Source organism: Aulostomus chinensis, chromosome 20 (assembly GCF_037954235.1).
Source record: "Aulostomus chinensis isolate RoL2024-O1b breed Wild chromosome 20, RoL_Achi_v1.0, whole genome shotgun sequence".
NCBI lineage: Eukaryota > Metazoa > Chordata > Actinopteri > Syngnathiformes > Aulostomidae > Aulostomus > Aulostomus chinensis.
The window spans coordinates 17195270-17222455 of NC_141339.1; the positions used below are offsets into that span (position 1 = coordinate 17195270).

Genomic DNA, 27186 nt, shown 5'->3' on the forward strand with positions numbered 1-27186 from the left:
TTAAGTGACTTCTTTATGTGTTGTACATTAAAGAGACCCATATGTTTTTATGTATATTGTCAGAATCAAAAATGGCCACAAAACCATTTAGATTTATCTTCACCTAGGAGCTAATTTTGTCTGTCAGTTGGAAAACTATCTGTGCAACTTTCACCAAACTAGTTGGAGTGGTGCAGCTTGGAGGTTTCTGACCTGTTAAGTCCAAACCCCTTGTTCCAGTTTCACATGTAAACACATAGATTCCCATGTTTGATCTTATGGGATTCACAGGAATACCTGTATGTGCGGGTTACATGTAAACCCACTGATTTGCACATGTAATTCCATCGGCCACGCATACGTTTTTCAAGGGGTTCACAAATTAATCTGTCCATTTCTGGATATAATCACACTGATATTTCCATAAGAGTATTTGCAATGGCTTCATGTGATAATCTACGATCTTTCACACGGGTTTCTCATGTAAATCCATGTTTGCACATGTAATGCTGTAGGCCACGCATGAGTATTTGCAAGCACTTCACGTGGGTCTCAAATGTAATCTCATCGATGCTTTCATGTAGTTCTTCAGGTTTCACATAGAAAATTTACATGGGTTCCTCACAAAGTGATCCGAAAAGCACATGCAACATGTGCTAAATCACGTGTGTATGAGATTCCTCACTTGCTGCATCATTGGTGCATAAAAAAAACGACAGTCATTTCTCTGGATATAACATAAATAACTCAAGTAATGGCTCATTTGTATCAGGTTCATCATCCTTCATTCAGTCAAAATCAGGCCAGTGTAGCAACCTGGGATTGTATTTTTGGCAGACCAACAAAATGGATGACTAGACTGATGTGAGTGCGGCGTGGATGTGGAGATTAATAGCGCTAGTGAAGGCAGGGTGGTTGTCTCACCTTGCCATATTTCTGTGCATAGGAGCCCGTGAGCAGAGAATGGAAGACGATGATTGTCTCATCCAGATCCCACACAAAAACCCTCTGCAGAAGAAAAAGCAAGAGAATAGAAGATTCTGAAATGTTATCGCACCATATGTGCATGCAGAGATTTGGATGGAATATGCAGTCTGGAAGTGCTGCCTCAGTGGGTGTTTATTGGCTACTTACCTCCAGGTCACTATCAGGGGGAGGGGAGGGATTGTTCTTGCGGCCCCTGCCCCGAGACTTAGACCCTCCACTCCTGCAGGCTCGGTCATCCAGCTCTTTGATGGGTGTGGAAGGGCTCTGCACTGTGTCAAAGTCCCCTGAGATTGTACACAAACACAGACAGAGCTAAACATTGAAAGATTTACAAATGATCAAATATCTGCAGAGAAATCACGCTGCATTGACGTGAAAGTAATGATGTGGGCTTGACTTGATCCCACAGGTGCTCTGGAGTTTTTTGGAGGAGAAGTAATAACTCACACTTTGTACAGTAATAAGCCCTCCTGACAGGTTTCATAATTCAAGGTAATTGGCACGACAGATCAACTTATAGACTACCACGAAAGCTAAACAAAGGTGCCATTGGAGTGATTGACGATAACATGCACATGTAAAGATTTAACGGTGGAAGGGGAAGATAGAAGCATGCAATAAATTACAAAGGTTAGGTAATCCGATGCTTCTCGCACTGATACTGAACATACAAAATTCTGCCGGAGCATACATGGGAAAAACGCACACACATTCTTGCACACACACACACACACACACACACACACACACCCTGCTAATGCCATATGCTCCCACTGCTGTGTGGTAACCAGAACCAGACTCGGGGCTTCAACTCTCATATTGTTGTGTCTCAATCAGAGAGAAGGGGAGAGTAACCAAAAAAAAGCAGTATGTGAGTGACCGAAAAAGAAAGAGACACCAACCCAGACAAAAGAGAGAGGGGGGAAAAAAAACAGCAAAAAAGGCGGCAATAGAAAATGCCAGTGACAGGAAGAATGATAAGCGCCTTTAATCAGGCTTCCTGAATTACAGCCAAGATAAACCTGGGAAAAATGTGAAAAAGAGGCAGAAAATGTGACATCTGTACGTATATTTCTGTACATATGGACATACTTGTCTTCATTCTCTATCTCCCTTCCTGTAACTTCTACGTTTACGAAAGTGCAACTTTTTTCCACCACTTTGCTCAAGTAAAAAGGTTCTAATGTAAATATATAATGATTCACCAATTAGTCAGTGTGATGCCAGGTAACTATGGCTACAGTCTGAAATTACTTCCTGCTCTCCATCATGGCTGAAAGAGGGTTTTGAACTCAGTTACCCAAACTGTGGGAACTGTATTTTTGACTGGAACCAAGATTATGGAGCTGCAATCAGGAGCCGTGAAAAAAAAAAGATTAAAATGGACATTTGCTTGTGTACGTATGAAGAGTGTTTGAGTGTCAGAGATTTAAATGCTGCTTGTTTTTTTGTTTGTTTTTGTTTTCTTTTTTTTAGGACAAACCTGGGTGAAGTTCAGCAGCCTGTCCGGTCATGGCGGGGGCGGGATCTTGCAGCTGGTAGGCTGCTGTGGAGCCTGTCCCATCTACGCTGTTGGAGGTCATATATGTCCCGTAAGTGGAGGCGGAATAATACTGGGCGTACTGGTTTTGGCCAAATGTTGTGTATGAGGGATAATCCTGCAGAGGATGACATGAATTATGAGTAGGAGCAGACACACAAAAAAAGGAAGAAAAAAAAAAGATGAAGGGAACAAGAAAATATAGATGTTTTACTTTTCTGGAAAAGTTCAGACTGACTTTTGAAGACAGCTTTTATAAGTGCTCCCTCCCTCTAATCTTTTATTCCCTCCATTCTGCATTTTATATCTCCAAAACAATTAAATCCTTGTGTTGCCGGATTTTACTGACCCAGTGGAGATGGTCGCTTTTATGAGCCAGCGCTCTAAACCTGTCACTATATCCATCTCTGCAAGTCTTTATAACCTAGAGAACACCACATGGATACACATGTCTATGTCTTTGTGTATCTTTGGGGACCCCTCACATTCCCATTTGCCCAATCTTATCTTAAAGGAACACACCACTTTTTTTTTGTGGGAAACATGTTTATTTCCCATCTTCCCCAGAACCAGACAAGATAGGTGGATATTCTTGTTCTATATGCATGCTTTAGGGGGCGGAAATCTACAGAGACTGATTGACCGCTAGTTTTTTGTCGTGTGATGAATGGTAGTGGATGGGAGCGTTAAGCATACCTCCGTCAAAAGTCATCAAATACACTTTACACCAAAACAGTCTTTTTCTGCAGTCTTAACCATCAAATAAAAAAGAACCCAACAAACATTTGAACTTGTGTGTTCTAGCATGATGGCTCTGACAAAGCATGTTAGACAGATATACATAAGTCCACACACTCATTAACTCACACCTGGAGTTTAGTCATGTAGCGACAGTTGCACAAAAGCCAACATGAACACAGACACAAACACTGTATCCACACATATTTGCATTCTATCAGTCTCTCTCGCCCTATCCATCTCTTTCTTGTGTCTTGTTAAACTCTCTCTCTCACTCTCTGTCTCACGCATGCATGCATGCGCGCACACACACACACACACACACACACACACACACACACACACACACACGCACACCATTCCCCTTAATCCACCCACACGGGACAAACCTCGACTTTCTCTCTATAAACAGCCACATCTATCATAGAGGGACATTTAAAATCCCCTATAAGCAGTTTACTAGCACAATACAATCCATCATATAGACATAAGAGAAATATTCTGAACAAAACACTCTTTCACAAAGTCTGTTTTTTTCCTAAGATTGTCCCTATAGCGCAGTTTCATCATAATTTGACTTTTTTTCCCCTCTCTTATGCTGCTTTGCACGAGTTAAGTTGTGTGGGAGCATGACTGTAAAGAAACACCTCTTGGCCCAAAGACGAACGCAACGGCACCATTTAGAATCTTTTATTTTAGCCAGAATAATGAGGCAAATTACATTCATTGGACCACTCAGAAGTGGTCAAAAGTGGCTGATTTGCAAGAACTCCCCGAGGAAATTGGTCTGGGAAAGTTGATTTTAGAGCTTAAGCTAACTTCAGCTGGGTGGCACAAGCAGAGCAGTTTTAAAGAGATACTTCACCCAAAACGTGTATTTTTGCCTTCCTAGTACTCACAAATGGGTGTCTTGAACTTACAAAGGTTTATTTTCCTTTGTGATTCATTTCTTTTTGATTGCAGAATGCAGAAATGACATTTGGTTTGAAGCTAATTGAGATAAACTACCTACAACATAAAACTGTCTAAAAAGCCTGTTTACAAACTTTGCATCCTCTTTATTCAGCTGTATGCTCAGTAATCCACAAACACATTGATATGAGTTAAAAACAAAATTATCTACCAAACTAGTGCTACCATAAACAACTGCATACCAGCTACATGGTTCAACTGAATGTGGCAGTGGGTGACGCTCAACTCTCATTCATGGTTGCACTGTAGATTAAAAAAAAATATGTGGGTTACACCAGACGATGTGCCTGAGAGTTTGTAAATGGATATTTTTTGCTGTTGTTAGCTGTAATTTGCCATTAGCTTCAAGCTAAATATGCGTGACTGGCTCTTTCTCTATTCTGGAATCACAAAGAAACAATGCTTGAGGGGAAGAAATGTCTTGTGAATACTTGGAAGTAAAAATACACATTAAAAGCGTGCATGTACGTTGCTTTTAGAGATGATGGCCAAGTGGTGTTACCTGCTGTGTGGCAGTGTAATTGGCGGGGCTGGACACTGAGTTGTTGGTGGCGTAGAGGCCTGAGGAGGGAGTGAAACTTGAACCTGAGGTAGAAGAAAAAGAAACACACCGGAGGGAAGAAAAATGTCAACTTAACACCAAAGACTCATTTTAGTTTCACCATTCTCAGCAAGAATTTGATGAAGAAGCCCTGTGTGATTATTAATCTTAATTGATGTGGCAATGACAAGCGTAGCAGTGAAACACTGTCATTTCTACCGACCTGGCATCTGATAGGGTGAGTAGGCAGTCTGTCCAGGCTGAGGTGTGGTGAAGCCAGGACTGTAACTGAGGCCTGTCTGGAGAGGAGACTGACTCTGGGCCAGGCCGCTTTCTGTCTTAATGCCTGGCAGCATCACACCGAGGTCTGTGGCAAGACAGAAATATGAGGTTTGTAGATGTTACAACATCAGCAAACTGTACATTACGTCCATTGTCTCTTACTTTGGGTTACTGTGTGGTTTGGCTTCAAAGACAGAAAGGTATTTACTCCCAGAGAATCATACAGGTATTAGACTTATTTTAAATTAACTTCAGTAAAAGATAATACCACATCCATTAGGTCTGCTGTAGTTTTCCGTTCTCATGTAGCCAATCAAAACAGTTATTGAGAATAACAAGAGCTTTTAATCGTGCTGTTTAATTCTGCGGTCTCATCTATTTAAAATCACAAAGGAAACATCCTGTCATGTCCTCCTCTTCTGCTTTAATCTACATGGATTACAAAATAAACCCCCACTTAACCCTTTGGAGCCATTTTTAGACATTTTACTTTTCTCTCTTACTCTGTTTTACCAGATGCAGGAAGGTTTCTAGTATTTGACTCGCTTGAACCTTCACCTACATAGTTTATAAACTTCAAGTCAGTGTATAGATACACCAAGTTCAGACCTTGCGTTTAACATAGTTAACAAGGAGTACAAAGATAACAAAGAGCTGGCAGATGATGGAGTCATTCATCTGTGTCTCTTACTTCAATGACAAAAAGTTGACGCTCATTATGAGGGTGTCTTGCCACAGGTGGTCTGATATTGAGCTCATTTGTTCATTGGCTGAACAATAGTGCCATCGGGTAGGTAAAAAGTATCCGTATTACAGTTTCAGGGATTCAGAGAAGTAGTTTCAGACGTAGCTAATCTCAAAGGGAAAAAAAATGCTCCCAGTCATAATCCATACAAATTATTTTTTTACGTTCTAATTTGTGTATCTTACTTTCAGTTCAGTTTGACAAATGTTTGACACCCCATTTTCACACTTTTAAACTCTTGTTAGATGTTCAAACACTGAAAAATGAAGGCTGCTAATGTTACCAGCAACATTTCTAATGCATTATGGGAACTGCTGCATGCTGAGTTGTGTTTGAGTGTGCTTTCCGATACCGTAGCTGGAAAGGCCATAGGCCTGCCCTGTTTGGGAGTACGCCGTGTAGACTGTTGACTGCTGCATGCTGCTGAACTGGGGTTGGCCAGCGTATGCCGGCATGGGTGGGGCGGCCGGCGTTGAGAGGATGTGAGGGTAGGGCCTGGGAAAGTAGGGGGAAGACAGAAAAGTGACATAGCAATGTCAGAATGTTGGATAAAAAAGGATAATATAGGAATAGTGGAGGGAAAGTAGCTCTTTGGCAGATAATATCATTCATTTTGTACAATTAAGTGCTTGAAGTAGTATGTGGTACTGGAATTTCTACATGTTACTTTTTGGACTACTGTGACTTTTTTTTTACATACCGTCTGTTAGGACAAACTGTCAGAATACAAGTAAACGACATTACCCAGGGACTCTAGCACAACACCACTTTTATAGGGCCGGACAAATTTAAATTAGCTATGTTGGAGCGTTCATCTTTACTGGTGTCACAGTTAATGTAGTAGTTGCCTGAAACAACAACAACCACCTCACTGCTTTGAGTAATTATCCATCTGTAATGAGAAGTTCATCAGGGAGTTGAAGCCACACATGATGTCCTGTACCCCAAGTAGATGTATATTGGGAAAGAAGCGGCTGTATTAGTGGCTAGTATTTGCTTGCTTCTTCCGGTTCATGTTATTTTTAGCATTACATTGTGTACTAAACTGAAATAGACATATTAGAAACACATTGTGAAATTGAAATACAGAGTATAACACGAGTTTATAGTGATATACAAGCCAATATGTCAGGAAGAGTTAGTACAGGTACTGGTACAGTAATCAGGTACACTAGTGAGATTTCCCAGACAGCAGCTTCTGTTGAGTCAAACTTACTTTGATGGGTAGAGAGGAGGTGAGTACTGGTGGGCTGAACGAGGGCTGTATCCACTACTGGTGATGACTAAATGCAGAACAGTAATCAAAAACAAAAAAAACAAAACAAAACAAAAAAAGACAACATTTGGTTACGGTTCAAGTCAAATCTCCTGTTTCCTTTCACATTTAACAAAACCACTCGTGAGCAGCAAAACTCAGAGCCTCCAGCTTGTTTGAGTGTTCCAGTAAACATAATTGGAAGCAGTTTGAATGGAGAGGAGCCAAGTTCTCTCTGTGTAGTCCACCAAACCCCTAACAGCGGGCCTCATAGTAAAACACAACGTCTGTTTGTGGTCATTGAGATGTCAGAGCTCAGCACTGACAAACACCCCGCTGCCTTCTAAACCCTCACTGTGTGTTGCTCAATGGTTTTTTTGTATGTGTGTGTGTGTGTGTGTGTGTGTGTGTGTGTGTGTGTGTGTGTGTGTGTGTGTGTGTTTGTTTTGCAATGAGGAGGAGCATGGGTCGTGTGGGAGTCTAAAAAAAGACAAGTGTAAAAAAGGTCTCTCCCTGTCTCTCATCCTTCTGCCAGCCTTTGATGACGTAATCCAAGGACAGGCAATACTTCAAGGGATTAAAGCTTTCAGCGAGCCTACAACCGAGCTGAGAGTGTTTGTGTGTCTGACAAAACAGAAGAAAATAGAGCTGAATATGCTGACAGCTGAATTTCTCTCCAGTTGAAACAGTTCTTAATGTGTGTTTTCGTGCGTGTGTTGGTGTGTGTTACCTGAGCCGGCATATGTGTCCAGTGCTGTGTCACCTGTTGTAGTGACCGTATCGCTGTTGTTCATGGGCTCTGTTTTTACTTCAAGAGGAGGAAAACAGTTCAGTGTTAGCAAGTAAAGAGAAATACCATCACACACACACACACACCACACAGAAAGCAGAGGGCAAACTACTGCATCCATTCACACAGAGTGTACAAATGATGTTTGCAGAGTTCCCACTATATAAAGTTCCATAGCTTTTAAAAGTTGGAACACCACCATGAGGTTTTATTCCTCAATGTCATGTTTCAGCTCAGGAAAAGTTTGAAAACCATAAAATGAAATAATTGAGTTCTGAAAATATAATTATGCAAGGTGACCCGTTTGGCAAAAAATCCCCTTATAGTTACTAACTTCCCCTGCAAATTAATCAAATTTCCCAGCTTTTCAGACATTCCTTGACTGGTGGGAACTGTGCAATTGCACACGCACACCCCCCTCCTCCACACACACACACACACACACACACACATACATACACATACATACTGGGATCTACAGAGCAGAGAACACTGCACAGCAAATGAAAATCAATCAAGAGCACATCCGGGACTAAAACATTCGATGTAGCCTGAAGAACAGAAACTCCTCCTATTATAAGGTAATTTTTGGGATTCACACACATGCACCTCTGTACCATAGTCCTTGGAGCCTGTGGTGGGGGGCGGGCTGCTGCAGCCCAACAGCCAATCAGCCGTGTTTAGAACGGTCATGTTTTCACCTAAAGGGGTGGGAAGGTGGTGAGGATGTGATCTCAGGTATACGGGACATGAGGTAGACATTTGCACTGCAAAACTGAGCTTGTTTGTTACAAGATCAAATGATGGTCAAAATATTTATTGACGGTTAAATTAGAACCTCATTTTTGGCTTAGTCTCTTTCATTCCCTTCATTTAGTTTGGTAAGTTTGTTTCTGGCAACCTTCTGAGAGGTCGCCCATATAAACAGTTGGGAAACAGGCAGAAATTTTTAGAAACAGAAAAAACTTGGCAGGTGATTGGATGAACCATCCGTCCATCACCACGAGCTGATTTCAAAGAATGAGCCGAAACCAGTTAACAGATGAGCAAAAACATCTTTTCCATGGAGAAAAGCCTGCAATGCCAGTCTTTGCTTTAATACCAGCAGTATCTTGACAGTGGAATCACGCCCAGATCTCCTCAAAATGTACACTGATTGCACAAAGACATCAATTGAAATTCATCAGGGTGATTTATTGTGTGAGGTTTGTTATGTTTTGATTTTTGAAAAACAAAACAACTTCCTTGCAAGGTAAAGCCTCTCTTTAAGTCTGAATGTAAGTCTGAATGTATTTAACATGTCAAGGTTCTGGCCATGAGCTAGTCCAAATCTACTTGTTTTCAAAAAAACAGGTTATTAATTTGAGAAGTCCTACTCAAAGAGTTTGGCTATATTTGGAAGAAGCCAAGCAAGCATCCTAAGCAGGCATTTACTAGTTTCCTCATTTTAATTTTCTGTAAGAAAATTTCCAAATAATCTATGTTCATTTGACCAAGCACACCTGTTAACCATTCTAACATCCAATATGGCATCTTGCAGCTACTTTCTCTCTGATTAAAACTCCTCATTGCTGAGAACTTGATTTTAATCAAGACAACTTCAACTCTAATGAAGAAAAATGAGTTGCTATGGCAATGGCCTGCAGGCCGGAGCTCGCTTGATGTCAGGTGAGGAGAATGTTGGGTATGTTTTGTCAGTGTGTACCCCCCCCCCCCCCCCGTTTGCTTTAACCATTAACGGTGAGCTCAACAGAAATGATTTAATATGATCTGAATGCACTGTGATGTCCTCCCCCAGCTATTTCTGTAAAAGGGTTTGGTGACACTTTAAGTTGACTCAAATTTAGTCCCCCCCCCCATTACATAACTAGTGATTATCTGTTAAATCACCAAAAGATCAAAAGATCCCCTTCAACAAAAACACTTACATCAGCGCTAGTACATCAAACTGACAAGCAGAGAACCAGAGATGGAGACAATTACAGACACACTGGCTCTGTTTACTAGCACTGTAGACAGGATAGTATCCACCATCGTTCTGAAAATGACCATATTCTGATTTTGTGTCATGGTTGGATTCTTGGAATTTGATCCTCCAAAACTAGCATATTCCAAGACAAGTGTGGCAGTCTTAGTCAGGTCTTAGGAGCAATCTATGGACATGTAAACTGCCCCAGATGCAGCTTTTGGAAAGCTAGATATTTAACTTAAAACGTTCTATGTTCTATGCTCAAGTCTAACTTTAAACATTTCTATGCTCTAGCCATTACTTAGATTTGCATTTACTCTCTGCTGCACTTTTTTTTTAAATGCACCCTGTAGTTTTAGCTTTCAAGAGCTTTTATTGTAATTATATTTTCTGTCATATGATATGCATTTTGGTTTTATTTCTGTTATCCCTTTTAACATGATTTTACTGATTTTCTGTCTTTGTTGTACAGCTTTGACCTGCAATTTTTGTGTGGAAGGTGCCATACAAATATAGTTGATTATTAATATCATTATCATTTTCATTGATATTCAGAATACGCATTTCAAGTCAAGTTTTTACAGCAGTTTACTACCTTTTGCATGTTTACAGCCAGTTGCTGTAAATGTGCTAGCTTTAATGCTACCATTTAAACTGCTCGCAAGCAATAACTCATTGAACTTTCTGAACTATATGTATTATTCATCATTATAATGCCATGACAAAGTAGGGAAAAAATGGAATAACGTTAATATTGCTATCGTTCAAAAATGCAAATTAGGAGTAATTATATTTGCTAAAAGTCATACTTCAACTAGACTGGAGGGGAAACAGCAGCAAATTTTAGTTCCACCCTTAGTCTTACTGACAAGCCTAGCTAGTCAGAATTAGGGTGGCTGCATACAAACAGGACTATTAGTGGAAATTTAATTTTCCTTGTGAACAGCTCAGTCAGAATATTGTCATTTTCAGAGAAAGGTTAAAAAAACTGTAATGATCGTGGAATATTGAATCCATGTAATCGTAGACAAGCAGAGGAAAAGAAGGGAAGAGAGAGAGATTGGAGGAGAAAGAGAAGAAAAAGAGAAGAAGGCTCTGTGGTGTTGACATCTAAGACAGCAGTGATGCTTTAATGCTCTTGTAGAGGAAATAGTTTCCAGTGGGATTTTGAGCTCTGACCTACACACACACACATACACATACACAAGCGCGTGCTTACAGACACACACTTTGCCAAGTGGTTAGCGGAGGGGAGCAAAAGTGCTTTACTGTGTATTTACACACATTCTCCGGTGGTTTATTTAACTACTCATGCCAGTATTAGAGTGAGTGAGTGAGTGTGTGTGTGTGTGTGTGTGTGTGTGTGTGTGTGTGTGTGTGTGTGTGTGTGTGTGTTGTGTGTCCTTCTTCTTCTCCATCTCGATAAATTCCTCCAGAAGTAATTATCTCTGCAGGTCAAAAAATGTCCTAACTGATGACTTTGCATATTACTCTCAACATCTGATGAGTGTAACATGCTCTGTCCAAAGTGACTAATATTCAGGGTGTGTTTCAGAGAAAGCAAGATGAACTTAAAGAGCACATCTAGAAGGACAAAAGTTACAGTATTAGTAGAAGTGTGCTTAAATATCACTTAACTATTTTAAGAAATTAGACGACTGACAGCTAAAGTTCTGAAGACACTTTCTCAATGCTAACAGTTCAAGAAGACTGGGAGTGCATGCGGCTTCAGTAGATTTATTTAGAGGCTATCACACATTTACAACTGTGATAGATTAGGGATCACTGACTACACGACTTGTTGCGACTGAAGTCAACTGATAGTGCATGAAAACACTTGCGAGACTGAAAGTTTGCAGAGTTAACACACGTGGAAGCTAGGGAGCTAGCTGCTGTGTTATAAGCACTGCCATCTGTGATGTTAGAAGTACAAACAAAAGAATAAAGAAAATATGCACTTGGTTGAGGGGAGTGTGGACTCTGCGGATTGCAGAGGAAGCTGGAGGTGAGCGAATCAAATACCTTTTGGTCATGTTACATACTTGGGCTAAGGCTAGGCTATGTTAACGTTCGTTGTTGGGCTGGTCACGAGTAGACACTACTAGTGTATACTGCATGCTTGATGAGGAGGGTGGAGTCTGTCAAGTCACAAGCTGGTCATTTCCAGCCTTTTGACTTTAATACACTTGCAGATTTATGTGCCGACTGGTCCAAACCAGTGCAGACTTAAGCAGACTAGGACAAGACTGGACGTGACAGTGAATCCTGTTTGATAATCCTGTATGAGAATCATCTGGTGTATTTCCAGTTTTAAGAGGTGGGACTCCCATTTTTAACATCATTTTGGGTGAAAAGCAGATTGATGGATCACTTAATTGAATAGTTGGGCTTTGTTGCCCAGAGTTAGATGTATATGTACAAACGTTAAATATAAAGCAACACACAGCAGCTTTTAGCTCAGCGGCTGTCCAACTAATTAAATCATTTTAGAGCTCACTAATTTATTAATATGTTCTATCTTATTTGTCTCAAACCTTCCAAACTGAACAAAACCAGAAAGGGGGGGGGGGGGGGCAGAGGCTATGCACTGGAGTATTTCTTGGTATTTAGGGTGCAGTGACTTCCCAGAGTCTCTGCTGGTTCTGAGCCAAGACATAGTCCCACACATAACTGACTCCTTATGTTACCTTACGACAGAGCCAGGTTAGCGTTTTCCAACCGACCTGACAGTGATATCAGTCTTAACATCTCACTCTCAGCAAGAAAGCCAATAATTTACCCAAAAATGCTTAAGAATTCATTTTATAGTGGAATTTCAGAGTAGTGGAGCAGCAAAGATTTCCTTCGGAACACTGAAAGTGAAGGTACACTACATCTCCCTATGGGTGTATCTTTAATTTCACTGTTCATTCTATTATTCATTTCTATTCTGTTTCTATTGTATGACTGTAATATTTTGACTACCATTTATATAGGTCTTTTAGCAATAATAAAAGCATGTTTATCCTGCATCATAAATGCAATTTACAACAAACCAAACCTCTTGAAAATGAGTGAATTATGAGGATTCTGAAGAAACATTGACACATCCTCTGCTAACCATGCAAAAGTAGCAAATTATTGGTGCCACTGCTGAAACACTCCAGAGATCGCTTCACACACACTGAGGGAACCAGACCAAACCACTGGCAGACGTATAGGGGGAAAACCCAATCACTTAAAACTCAGGATGTATCACTATCACATTGAGATCTCGCTCAGAAAGGGTGGTCTTTAGCCCCTCTGTCCCCGCTGTTATTTCCATCCACAGGCACAATTGACTTTTTCATGACTATAATATCAAACACGTTCTGCCTTCTCACCTCCTGTTCCATTGGTGGTGATGGAGGGGCTGCCAAGGTTGTTCTTGTCCAGCTTGGAGCCTGTTGAATCTCCACCTCCTACGCGGTTATGAGGACTGGCTAGGTCCTGCATTTCCATAGACCTGAAGGAGGAAGGGGGTGGGGGTTGGAAACAGATCAACAGCCATTTTTTTGAATGAATAAAAGATTAACAGTGATATGCTGTCACAGCCAGGAATCTTTCACCTCTCAATATTAAATTAAACTCTCACAGGACATATTCAGCGACATATTCCATACAGGAACCACTAACACACACACAGTCATAAACGTCATGCTGTTAGCTTACATGAGCATGTGTTCAGGGGCGCTAGACATTGTCTGCGGGCCTACTGGCTCTTTTATTGAGTGAGTGTGTGTGTGTGTGTGTCTCTCTCTGATTGTGTGGTTCCTGTGTGGAATATTTGTGTGTATGTGTTCGTGTGTTCGCGGGCAATTCTGGGCTCCAACACAAACCCACAGCCTGCCAACATGTTTTAGTTTTACAATGTGTTCCACATGCATGACTGGGATGAACCAGCATTCGAGGTGGTAATGGTAAAGTGTGTGTGTGTGAAGTGTGTGTCTGTGTCTGTGTGCGCGTGAGTTTGTGTGTTGGAGTGGAAGCGGAAGTAAATAGAGACATTAAAAGGATGAAGATACATATAAATGCTCAGCCTGAATGATGGAGCAGAAGTCATATGTGTTTATTTGGATCTTTATCAGGGGTTACCATGGAAACAGCCATCCCCCCTTAGCTCCTAATCTCAAGAGTGGGGTCATCTAAGTATAATAAATACTTTTTCATTCACGAAAACTGTGAAGACAAACAACATAAATCAATTGATCACTGCTGCCACATCATGTCATGTTTTTGACTGTTGAATTAGTGTGCGTGTGTGTTTTTGTGTGTATGTGTGTAAGAGAGAGAGAGAGAGAGAGAGCCCTGACTCATGCTACCTGTAGGTTTGCCACACTTGTGCTCTTGTGCAAGACATCAAAGCAATATATGACAGAGATGGAGGGTGAATTAAACAAATGCGGGCTGCTCTTCTCACCCTTCGAACCACTCTCGCTCTACTGCTTGTGTGTGCTTGTGCACTTGTGCGCGTGCACGGCAACGAGGGTACGCTACATCTGCGTTGCGGTCTGGAGGCCAGCCATCTCAATGCTATGGGCAGATAGCATCGCCACACATGACTGCAACCCACAGTCAGACTGACAGGTATAAACACACAGCTTTCAGTGGACGAGAGACACAGCCTAAGGGTACAAAAGCCCAGAAAGATCAACACTCTAAATCAACTCTCTCTCTTTCTAGTCTTTAGTCTATTTACAGCTAAACACTCATTCAGCTCTCCTCTATATTTCCAATTGTTTTAACATCAACAGTTCTTTATTGTGGATGAAATTATGAGCCAAGACTTCAAAGCATAAAATATCACTCTAAATGACTTTCGCTGTGCTTGTTTTTTTTTTCACTCCTCTTCTTCTGTGTCACAAAATCCTTCATCCCTTTTGTCTCTCCACAGCAGGAAATGATTCTACTCCCCCTGTCATTTCTTTTCTACTCCCCTCTTGGTTCCACTCCTCTTAGAAGGTGATGGCAAGAATTGGTGTTTCATAAACCTCTTTCTGGTTTTCACATTATGTGTGTTCGTCGAACTATTTGCTGCATCTTATAGTGCTGTATGGTGTAAGTTTGAACTTTTAACAATGAGTTAGGCCTTAAATTAAACAGGCTGCACCTACTGTTATTCTCATTATCTATTCATCGTGTTTAGTTAACACTTCTAGAGGACAATAAATATTAAAAAAGGCTTAATTTTTCCTCTTTGAACAGCAGGATTATATAAAGGATTATCATCAATGAATAGCAAAATATTGACAGATTATTTTTATGCCAATAAATTAACTGCTTCTGCTGTAAATCATTTTTTCGTAAATAAATTACAAGTCTATGTGTGTGTGAGAGAGAGAGATCTAAGAAGGTGTTGATGACCTCACTGCAGCTCGCAGCTGCAGTGTAACATCACCTGTCTCCCTCTCTTTGCATCATGAACTAGGAAAGACACATGGTGGAGGAGGAAATGTACAACACACAGGTGCACACGTGGGTCTTCTCACGTTTTTCAACAAACAGTGTTACATTTTTCAGGGGAGTGTGTGTAAAGCAGAAATGGGCATTTCTTTTCAAACTGGCTTTGGCATTTATGATTTTGAGAATGGGAGCTGTGTGTGTGTGTGTTTGTGTGTGTGTGTGTGTGTGTGTGTGTGTGTGTGTGTGTGTGTGTACCTGGTGTCTGAAGGGTCTGGAACATGAGAGTCACTGTGTGATTTCTTCGCCTGCCCAAAAAAAAGGGGGGGGGGGCAGAGGATATGTTACTACACACACACACATTACATGCTACTGTCATATTAGTACAACTATAGCATTATTATCATTTTATTATAATCACAATATTAACATTTTAAAGAAGAAAAAAGATCATATAAAATAAACTAGGGACTGTCGCATTTCTTACTTAAGTAGTACAATTCTAATAACAGAGAGCTGGAGATGGTAGCTGCCGACAAAGAAGTGCTAACTGGCATCTAAGTGCAGTTTTAACTTTCCCTTGTTCACCCGTGACCCTACCCCATCCTGAGCCTGAGCCCCTTCCTCAACCCTTTAAGAGTTGAAAGGTCACGGCAGGGTCATGTTAGGTCACAGGGGCCGTCTCTTCACCCTTCAACGGGTCAGCGTCGGCACTAAAACGAGACTTGACTTTGGGGGTTACTGAGACATTTGGTCATGTCAATCACCCTGAGCTGGAACGTCTCCTTCAAAATTGAAGTTGAAAAAAATTAAAGAAAACACACAAGCGCCTCATCGCCCGTCCCCTACTCACACACACACACACACACACACACACACATATATATACATACACACACACACACACACACACACACACACACACAGGCTGGTTTTATTTATGTTTCTGTGTGTGTGTGAGGGTATGCGGAGCTAGACGGCACACCAGCGGTTCTCTATTAAAATTCCTCCCTCTTATTTGGAACAGGAACTAATTAGAACAGTAAATGGAGGGCGGAGCAAGAGCCAATGTGTACCAGCTGCCCCATAATCACTGTGTCAACACACTCTTGAGGTGTAGGGCACGCGTGAGGTGCCAAACACACACACTTGCACGTGGAAATGCACATTCATCTGCGTATACACACACGTACACACATATGCTCAAATTCACCAAGGCATCATGTATTCAAGCCATTTGCAAATTATTGCAATCACAGGTAAGTACATAAAGAAATTGTTTGGCCAAGCAGGTATTTGGAAAATCAGAGTGTGTGTGTGTGTTTGTGTGTGTGTCCAGGACTGTGTTGTGGTGATGTGGTTCTGATTAGAGGATCCTGCTGAGAGCGAATAAGAAGCAGCACTTAGCTGTTTAAGACAGGGTTCAAAGGTCAGCCAATGCCCTCGTATAGATCACTTTACATACACACATTCATACACACACATACACATATTCATGTACGCACGCACACATACACACACACACACACACACACACACAAGCCACTTTCATGTCACGTTTCATGCTTTACTGAAATTTAACAAGCCTGTCAGTCACAACATCAACAGCATGGCCGTGAGAAACTGCGATCCACATGTCGAGCGCTACGTTCGACCATACACACTATGGCCCCTGCATGTACGCAGGCACGCACACACACACACACACACACACGCGTAAAGACACAGTCCTGGCTGTCTCTGTCTCAACATGTGTGAAAACACAAGTGCACTTTGATCCTTGAAGCTTTTATGACTGAGCTTCATTCACGCACACTTTCTCTGACTGACAACATTGCTCTTAATTTCGCTCAGCATTTTAACACTTTTATCTTTGTTGGAATTTCAGTCCAACACTTTTTCATACATTTATTTTCACAATGTTCTTTCTTAAGGATCATTTAATTTCTTTTAGGCCTAAAAAAAATCGTACACTTTTTCTTAGCAAGTGCTACCGTCTTTTTAAAATTTGTCACTTTCAGAACAAAACATCCTCCATAAATACTGACATCAATTGAATCTAATCTGTTAATTAAACTGTGTGATAAAATAACAAAATTTAAGTTCCCACTTTTCAGTGAGAATTAAGAAAAACAAGTCTTGATCTCACCGTATGTTACATTAATTCAAAATGCTAAAAAGAAGAATCTCTTAGCAAACTCTTAGGTGGTCACGATGCCTGAAGGGCCCATTTGTGTCATCCGAGCTACTTTAAAAAGGTGACCTTTGACCTGGTTGGCCGGGTGACCGCTCTTGAATACAACCTGCCCAGTCCGGTGACTCTCTGAGGGATAAACGCAGGTAGCCGAGGTAATTAGCACTAATAACAATGCTTTATTTATGTTAGTGTTGTTACTTCCTAATGATATTTTTCATCTGCTGGATTACGTCGGGCCTCATAGGAGACAAAAAGAAACTTAAAGAAGCAGCTTGAGTTCTAATCCTAATTTTTTTTCCTGTTCTTTTCCCTCGACTCTTTATTTCAAAAATAGTAACAAAGGAGAGAAAATTGGACCCAAAAATGTTGCATTGGGTTTGGATTATTCCAACAAATGAAAACTTTGCACAGGAAGAGAGTCGGCAGAGTGAAGGAGGAATAGCGCTGCGTGTTTCTGGTAATAAACCAACCCATCTGCAAGGGGACATCTGATACTGTGCACGCACGCGAGCGCGCACACAGACACAGACACAGACACACACACACACACACACACACACACACACACACACACACACACAGGCTCTAGAATGGCTTTTAATTTGGTTACAACATTTGGACCAGTCAATGTGTACAAGGCGTTTTAAAATTATACTCTAATAAAACAAATACCCTGCCTGCAATAAATACAGCAATACACCCCAAAATTAGCCATAATAACATAAATGTAACATAGTGTAATTTTTGCTTGTGCTTTTTTGAAATGGTGTTGTTGCAGGAATTTTGCCTGAGGTAAACAATACAAAAATATAGCAAATATATGAAAATGAAAAATTGTTATAAATCATGATGTAAATCAAATACTACCTTCTGTAGCTGAGGTGATAGCCTCGCGCTGTAATCCTACATCCAACTGTAACTAAACAGAACATTGTTATTGTTGATCATTTAGAGACAGATTTAAATATTTTCAATTTAAAATCAATATAAGATGATGGATCATGATTAAAATATTCACATATATAATGTGTATTTTTTTATTATACCCATTAATCTAAATGCTACATCAGTTATTACATAGTAATTTTGTTTTGCTTTTACAGAAATGATGCACAATTAATTTAAAAGACTAAAGTATAGAGATAGAGAGGTTTGAGCATAACACACACACACACGCATACATACACATATACATACACACAAACAGTAAATCATTCTTACCTCAGTGTGTAACCAGGTCAGTTAGAAGTCCTTTACCTCCACAAAGCATTACAGAGCTGTACGATCCACCAGCCTCCCTTCAGATGCAGCTTTGCTTGTCTCACACACACAGACACACACACACGCTCAAACACTCTACCTGCCTCTCACTTAGCACTGCAGGTGTTTGTCTTGCTTTTTGCTCTATGGGAGCAAATGCATTCTTGTTCTCTTGTATGCTATGCAAACATGTAGCGGACGGTCCCCGCAGCATTTAAACTAGACGTTTCCCCTCCTTTCTCTCTCTCTCAGGTCCATCTAAACGCAGCTGCTGTCTTCCTCGAGTCCAGTAATGGGGAACATTTCATTCGTCCTGTTTCCCTCCTCCTCTGCCTCCTCCCCCTCTTTCTCTCTCTCGCCTCCTCCTTCTCTCTCTCCCTCTCTCTCTCTCTCTCTCTCCCTTTCTCTCTCTCTCCTGTCACTCAGCACAGACGCACTCAAGGTTACAGTTTAAGCCAGGGAAATCTTTTAAATGGAACACATTCTTTTGGTGAAGAGCTTCATTTCTAATATAGACGCAGATCAGCTAAACTTACTATAAATGAAAATGTAGTGAAGAATTTTGAATGCACAACATAACACAAGAGTGTGTATGACTCCACGTCTTCTTGAAGAACTACCCTGCTGCGTGATTACTTCCACTGAGCTACGGCGGTAAATGGAGACAGCAACGTGGTGTGGATGTGATGACAATGTCTTGCTGTGCAGTAGAAAGTGGAGGCCAGACCGTAAACTTCACGCCATGCAATTGACCCCCCCACCACCACCCAACCGCCCTCCCCCATTACACCCATACAGCACAGTCCCACATATGCACCTGAGCACACGAAACACACACACAGACTCTACCAATCTGTGTTAATTGGAACCACCCGGACTACACGTGTGCGTCATGTGTGGTGTGGAGCTGAATTAGAAGAGTAGATGGGAGAGCACCGAATCAGCGCATGCACTTGAAGGGAGGGATACACACACACACACACACACACACACACACTTGGATGCCAAACATTATCGTTCTACCTATGATTGCAAGAATTTACAAATGGCTTGAATACATGACCCCTGGGTGGATGTGTGTGTGTGTTCACCTTACTCTCCCACCCTCCCTCTTATGCTCTCAGTCTGAAGATGGCACTCTTTCACTGTGGTCCTCAAGGTGTAATCAAGGGAGGCACAGGCGCCCACCCCCACACACCACCACCACCACCCCACACATACACTTCTCAGAATCATAAATGCCAATGCCAATTTGAAAAGAAATGCCAATTTCTGTTTCCACAGAACTTTTGCCACTTCCCCACTAATAAAGATTTAAAGGGCCAGTTCACCGCAATTACAACAACCTCAATTTGTGTCGAACCACACAGAAAGTTTTGGTTTAATCCTGGCAGGTTTGGAGATAACTTCCCTTACCCAACAATAACAGAGGTGAAGAGAATCTCATTTGAGACAATTGCAGATGCTAAACTTAGCCAGCATCCCCGTAGTGCCTCGTTCACACATCATGATTTTAGCTGCTTTTTTCCACTTGTGGAAAGGGCTTGGCCGATGCATCACTGACACATTCCAGATATCCAGCAGACAAAAAATCAAGCCAATGAGGCTTGAGGGGACGGCATGATGATAGGTTGTTGTTTCTACTGTATATGTGTGCATGCACTGTTGTTGTTGTCCGTAGATCCATTGATGGTGAGCACATTTGGAAACCGAAGATACATTCAGTAGATTTTCGTGCACAGTTGCTATAGCTGGAGCTTTATTCATTAGATCGTTGTCTCAGTATATAAGAACTGGGAAGAGTCCATTTGCTGAGAGAACTATGTCCATCTCTAGACCAGTTGGGGGGCTTTACGTCCCCTCTAAATGCTTCTACCTTCTACTGGTTGACGTTGTGCATCCCATACCGAGCAATATTAGTGGAGTTTATTGAAATGTGTGCAGAACGCTTCGGCAAGCTTAAGTGTGCACATGCCTGAGTAAACTGACCACCAACCAAATTAACTATGTATGTTATTCCAAGGCTGAACAGTCGCCTTTGTACAATTTCTGTTGGACAAACATGTTTACATGTATTATAAAAGTCCTGTTGTAGTCGAAAACGGTAAACATAATAAACTGACTTTGTCAGTCTGTAAACATACTGATTATGAACACAAAAACATCCTAATTCTTTCATCCATGGTCTTTCTTTTTTTGGTGTCTCGCTACAAATCAAGACACAAACAACTTGGATTGATTGTTTCTATTTTTGGAATGAAAGATCCTGTCTCTCACATATGGTTTTCGTCATTTCCTGGGCTGATTCTCGCATGTTTTTCATGACAAAATGTAATTTGGAGACAAGACTGACTTGTCGTGGACTCGTCCTGATAAATGATGTTTTAATGTGGGAGCCCCTCTCACCGCATGCAGCGTATAAACCACAACAGCTTAAACTTCCCAATTCAAGATGGCAAGGTGTGAACAGTTACTGGGAAAATGCTGCGTAGTGCTGGTATAGAGACATAAGGCAAATAAAACCAGATGTTAGACAGGTCCAGATCAGTTTAAGTGTGAACTTACAAAGCAGGTGAGAAGAGGGTCCCAGATGTTTAAAAGCTGAAGGACTGATTTGGAACTGAGCCACGGTTTCCAACTTTTCCAGGCATCTTTAACTTGGTCACCACTGTGGCTCAACCCACCATATTCATCCCCCAACCCCAATAAACACCTTGATTGATAGACTGTCTCTGCACCCTTGTGCATACATCACTGCAAATGTCTTTTGAAAGTGTTGTTATACGTGCACGGCGACACTCAAATTTGTGCATGTGCTGGACGTCTGAAAGAGTGTGTGGAGGACTATCTGTCAGAACAGATTAGGGTGTTGCTGAAACGCTTGACAACTCAAGCACTTTATTATTAGCCAGGCAGGACCCCATCGAGAGGGGGTCGCCCAAAAACATCCCGATGAAATATTTTCACAGCAAGGGGAGAAGGGAGCAAGGGAGGCGTCCCAAAACATGCCTTAAAAAAAGGACAGAAAAAAAGAAAACAGGATAACACGAGAATCTCAGAGCTGTGAAGTGAGCAAACAAAGCGGGCAGTATATTAGAGGACTAAATGACAACTGGGCTTTGGTTTTTGTTGACATTAGCAGTGTTTTAACTGTCTGACGAGGTGCCTTGCTACTTTTTAAGAGGCCTTTGAGAGCAACATTGTTCTTCAAGTGGAACAACAGCATTTATCTTTCCCTCGGCAGATATATGACAAACAGAGACATGTTAGTTCTCTTCATTTAACTAACGTTTTCTACAGTATATACTTACATTTAACTAAATACACGAAACCAACTTAAATAGTTGAAACTGATAAAACCTAAATAGAACAAGAGACCAATGGTGACCCTTTAAACTAAGTTTGTTTGGGCACCTATTTTTTCCGTTGTTTATCTGTGTACATTTGATAATTTAATTCTATAAAAATTTATGTATTCATAAAATTTATTTTTACTGCTTTAGATGTGTTTTTTTTTTTTTTTTTTAAGATCCTGCAGCAGCAGCAGCTCTGGTCCCTCAAAAACTGCTACAGTGACCAAGTTCAGACACAAAGCAGTTGTGGAGGAAATGGACCAGTAACTTTGTGAATGTGGATCAAGGGAGGGGAGGGAGGGAGCAGCCTATTTAAGTGAGGCTTTGTTTTGAAAAATCTTGTGAGTAACTTTTGGATGAAGTTTTACTTTAAAAAATTATGAACATGGAAGATAAGCAATGAATTCATGTCAGGACCATCTCTGGAAATTAGTACAAATTACAATTACTGCTGTGCAAACAGGAGCCATAGCATAACTAGACGGCACTCAGACAGTGATGTGATGTTGATAGATCGGGTTTCTGACCAATTACAAAATCAAATGGATTGCTCCTGAACCAAAGTTCTATCATCTTAAAAATCAAAATCCAGCTGCACTTGCTATCCTTCTAACACACCAGTGATCGCATGACATCTTTGGAGGAGGTACAAATATACACATCAAGGAATTAAAACACTAAATAAGGTGCTCAAGTTGCGAGGTGAAAAGAGGTTGCAAGGTCTGCCTATTGTGTCCCACCCTGAGGAATTTTTTTTTTTTTTTTAGCTAAAAAGTTCTTTCAAAATAAAATGGCCAAGAAAAGCATGGTCAAAACCTCGAATCCAGATTCAATACAATACAACCTTTGGCTGCGTCATCTCACATGTGGCATACGTTCACGCATATGAAACATGAACACAGATACTTCATTTTTATACACAAACACCTTTGGTAAGTCAGTTAAAAAAGAATTGTGGTCAGGAAAGAACATATCGCTAATATAATCAACCATCCAACCAGATGAGTGCAGCATGAGCTCATCTTCATTGACTCTTACTTGAAGCACCACAGGAGACTCATGCAGTTGGAGGACTTGTTAGTACCGTTTACAGTAACATCATTACCAACCAAACATTGAACAACCTTGACAACCGATGTCTGGTAGTCTAGAGCTTCATCTGGGACACAGGCAAGCAAGCACACACGCACACACGCACACACACACACACACACACACCTGTGCAACCTGATCATCCAGTCAACCCCACCTCTGACATGGGCAACCACAAAACCCACTCACGAAGGATGTTACTCACCACACAAACACTACCTCTATTTCTATCTATCCACCATGTTGACCCACCCCACACACACACACACACACACACACGCACACACAGACGCGCACATGCACCTTTACCTGTCCCCTGCTCAAAGCTCTCTGCTCTCCCCATTTGTATGAGTGGTTATCGGGGTAGTAACTCTATCCTCCTCCTTTCATGTAAAATACATTGTGCTGAGCCTCCTCCCTCCCGCTCTCCCTCCTACCCCCCCAGTTACCCCAGCCTGGGGAGGTGTAAAACTATCCTTCTCTTTATGCCTCCAAAAATGCCCCTTTTTCAGGTGTAGTAGGAAGCTATAAAAGAAAAAAAGAAGTGAGGGAGTGAAAGGGAAGAATAGGGTGAGTTTGTGGAGCAGGGAAAAGGTGGAGGAGGAGGAGGAGGTGTTTGGGTGAATACTCTCCAAAAACATCCCTCTCTCTCTCGCCCTCCCTCTCCCCCTCTCTCTCTCACCCTCTCTCTCCCTCCCTCTCCCCCTCTCTCTGGATTGTACCGCTCTCTCTTTACCTGTCTACACTGACATGAATCTTGCCAAGAGCTGCATCATGGTGATGCTCACATTTTGAATGTCACAGAGACAAAAGTCTGCACAGTTTCTGCACCTGAAGTATCAAGTCTTCAACCTTTTGTCTTCACATAGCCCAGGGAGAGGAAGAGGGACAAAAATACAGTTAAAATTGTCATAGAGACAATGGCATTTATACTGGTTTGCCAACACAATAGATAATCTGAAATAATGAGAGGAAAACACACCATTTGGGGAGTTATCTTCCTACAAAAAAAACCTAAACAAAAAAGAAAAAAAATAGTTGCATAAGGAAGTGTTCCAAAGCAACACAATAAAGTCACAAGAACAAAATGAAATTATGAGATACTGTATTTAATTTCTGGTTCCATACTAGGTCCATTTGTTTAATCAAAATTACAATGACCATTCCATATCCATATCCACGTCTTCATATCTGTAACCATAACGATGGAGGCCCCACTCAACGCCTGATCTCCTACCTAGGTGATGCAGTGACCTCTCTTATCCAAGTCACATTTGTGCCTAAATTTAACCAAACCTAAACGGTTATGTGAAGTCCCACTTTATTGTGACAACATTTTTTTGGAAGGTAAAATGAAATGACTGTGATTGTAAGAATGAGTCTCAAAGGCCAGTGGTACGTTAGCATTGTTGAATGTGTAGCTCCCTCTGTCTCGAAGTCAATCTGACTGTCTGAATAAGGTCTGTGATTCACACCAGCTTCAGCTCTTTCAACATTTTGTTGTATGAAAACTCAAAAAGAATAGAAAAATCACGAAAACAATCATGAAAACAGAACAAGGGCAAATTTAGCGGTAGACATCGTACATCCTTGTAGATCGCTCATACCACAACGTTCGCTTTGAACTTTTAACAGTTGCACTTGCACTAAAATCGGTGGTGTTTTTTGTGATTAGCATGCTGAACAATACTTTTGTTTGCCACAGACCTTTTAAGACTGAAAATCAAATTTTAAAAATCCATTCTTTTTGGTTGAGGAAACCATGAGGATGCTAACCTACGGGTCAACCTATAAAAACACACCATGTATGCGTCCCTCTACATAAATGTCATTCAGGACATGTTTAGTTGCTTAACTCAGAGAACTATTTGGCCATTTGATGATGGTAGTAGAAATAATTTTGTTTTCACAAGCCATGTGTTTTGGTTCACTGTAGTAGGGAAACATCAGTAAAAAGATCTAGCAAACCTACATGTGTTATTAAATGGACTACATCTACAAATTGTTTGTCTATCTTCATGGCAGTCACAGTGTTCTATGATGTGGCCATATTCATGCATTCACACGTTGATGGTGACATGTAAGACACCAACCAGTTCTTCAGGAGCAATTGGGGTTGGACACAGTTTCAGGAGGGAGCGAGAATCGAACTGCAAGCCTTTGATAACTAGACAGCCAGCAACATCTGACGAGTGTCAAACTGCAGCAACACAGAGAGGATGTGAAAGGACAAACTAGTTGCTAGGGTGGTCAGTGCCCCCTACTAATAATAGAACCCCGCAGATTATTTTTGGTCAATCAATTTGCAGTAAATACACATGTGTGGGGAGGAAGACCAGTAGAGGAGAACAGTGAAGGCTGCTGGCCATCCTCCCTGACATCATGGTGGTCTTCACATCGGCCATTTAAATTGGCTCCTCATTGTCTCACAGAGCGAGGGGATCATGGACATGATTTAATGCAGCTTTGCTCAATGGAGACAAATGAAAAGCCACTGATGGATATGTGTGTGTGTGTGTGTGTGTGTGTGTGTGTGTGTGTGTGTGTGTGTGTGTGCGCTTTCGTGCACGGCCAGTTCTGCGCTGTTAATTGTGAAGCGTTTGGCCTCGACTGCCCCTGCTCAGCTAATCTGATGAGAGTGATTAAAAAAACAACTGGGAGAAACCTAAACCAGTCCATGGATGACCAGGCACGCACGCAAACACACACACACACACACACACACACACACACACACACACGCAGTCACTCTAGTCAATGGCACAGAAACACACTTGAAGACACACAACACAACAATATGTCTAAAAGGTACAATCTACACGAGTAGCTAGAAAGTCAGACAGTGGAAGAGATAAATACAGACTGTTTGAGCGGATTGTGCAGGTTGAAGTATTAGTTTATAGGCCTGACATGAAATTAATAAACTCATAATTTCAGAGGTTAAATATCCAAGTATAAAGTAAAACCATCTTAACTGTGTGAGTCAGTGCTTTTCTCTGTTTGATATCATTGTAACATGAATTTCTTATGTTTTTTGGAATGTTACCACGAGTTGTTTCTTGAGGTTTTAAAATCAAATAATCAAATGGTTGAACCACCTCCTCTGAGATGGGAGAAGCAGCAGTTCTAGTCTGAGTTCCCTCTGGAAATCTCTCAGCCCTTTGAAGGAAACTCATTTTGGCTGTTAGTATCTCAACTTCCCTGCGACGGACTGTCGACCTGTCCAGAGTGTAACCTGCCTCTCGCCCAATGTCAGCTGGGATAGGCACCAGCCCCCCTCACGACCCTTAACGGATAAGTGGTATAGAAAATGGATGGATGGATGGATGGTATCTCAAATTTTGTCACTACCCAGAACAGAATGAGGTCACTGCACCCCCAATGTGACTGAAATCTAGGTATCCAAAATGTTCTCTTAGTCTGGAGCCTCACTGAGGACCACCTTGCCTCAGAAATCCGATCAGTGGCTGCTACCTCCAAGAACACAGTAACAGGGTCACACCCAAACTTCTGAACCACATCAAAGTGATGATTCTCAATTGAGCATAATTGCAATTTCTCCTGAAGATCCTACTGTTGTGTTTCCAAGTTACCGTACATGCCAGGAGAACATGAAGATGCTCTACAGAATTTCAGTTTCTTGGACTGATCAAGCCCGTCTCATCTTTAAATCTTCGTGAGACCGGACAAAACCAGCACAGAATATCAGAAGGCATCCAAGTAAGGTGGTTTTTAACCATTCTCGATGTCCTTGAGGCAAAACAGAGTGAATGTAACTGAATGTTAGAAATTAAACTAGAAGCTGAAATACACCAACGAGGGTTTATATGAAGTACGTGTTATTGGCGAAATTAATCACGTTGAAGGCATATGGAAAGTAGAGCGAGTGAACTGGAACACTCAGATCTCTCTGCTGCTGTACAGGACCTGAAGAAACACAACACCACCCAAGTGCACCCCCACCCCCTTCATCCCTGACCTGACCACAGCGACCGCACCCCCTTGGCCGGACCCCATACCGCAGCCTTCCCTCCAGAATCTTCCAACACCACCACCCCCCCCCCATCC

General features: G+C 41.4%; 2 protein-coding genes across 11 annotated transcripts in view; one reads left to right on the forward strand and one right to left on the reverse strand.

Moving 5' to 3' along the window:
- The window catches only part of eya4 (EYA transcriptional coactivator and phosphatase 4), a 49392-nt gene that overhangs the window by 9060 nt on the left and 13146 nt on the right, over positions 1 to 27186 (reverse strand). For 3 of the 6 annotated variants that reach the window (XR_015110540.1, XM_086188914.1, XM_086188915.1), the window contains exons 3-12: positions 15475 to 15524; positions 13161 to 13282; positions 7770 to 7847; positions 7001 to 7067; positions 6137 to 6279; positions 4981 to 5124; positions 4719 to 4801; positions 2450 to 2624; positions 1114 to 1250; positions 904 to 987 (exon numbers count right to left, since the gene is read on the reverse strand). Coding sequence is in view for 5 of the 6 variants with exons in the window: in XM_086188914.1 (XP_086045040.1) it covers positions 904 to 987; positions 1114 to 1250; positions 2450 to 2624; positions 4719 to 4801; positions 4981 to 5124; positions 6137 to 6279; positions 7001 to 7067; positions 7770 to 7847; positions 13161 to 13282; positions 15475 to 15524 (1083 nt within the window). In the remaining variant the exon portion in view is untranslated. Of the gene's footprint in view, positions 1 to 903; positions 988 to 1113; positions 1251 to 2449; positions 2625 to 4718; positions 4802 to 4980; positions 5125 to 6136; positions 6280 to 7000; positions 7068 to 7769; positions 7848 to 8446; positions 8531 to 13160; positions 13283 to 15474; positions 15525 to 18280; positions 18333 to 18634; positions 18951 to 27186 lie in introns of those variants that run through there. The other 3 variants (XM_086188917.1, XM_086188919.1, XM_086188918.1) reach the window with 3 other exon arrangements.
- LOC147243068 (intraflagellar transport protein 52 homolog) overlaps positions 1 to 27186 on the forward strand; it is a 65246-nt gene that overhangs the window by 7236 nt on the left and 30824 nt on the right. For all 5 annotated transcript variants that reach the window (XM_086188921.1, XM_086188926.1, XM_086188924.1 and 2 more), the window contains one exon: positions 2443 to 2558. In XM_086188921.1, coding sequence (XP_086045047.1) covers positions 2552 to 2558 — 7 coding nt within the window. In that variant the 5' untranslated portion in view covers positions 2443 to 2551. The remainder of the gene's footprint in view (positions 1 to 2442; positions 2559 to 27186) is intronic.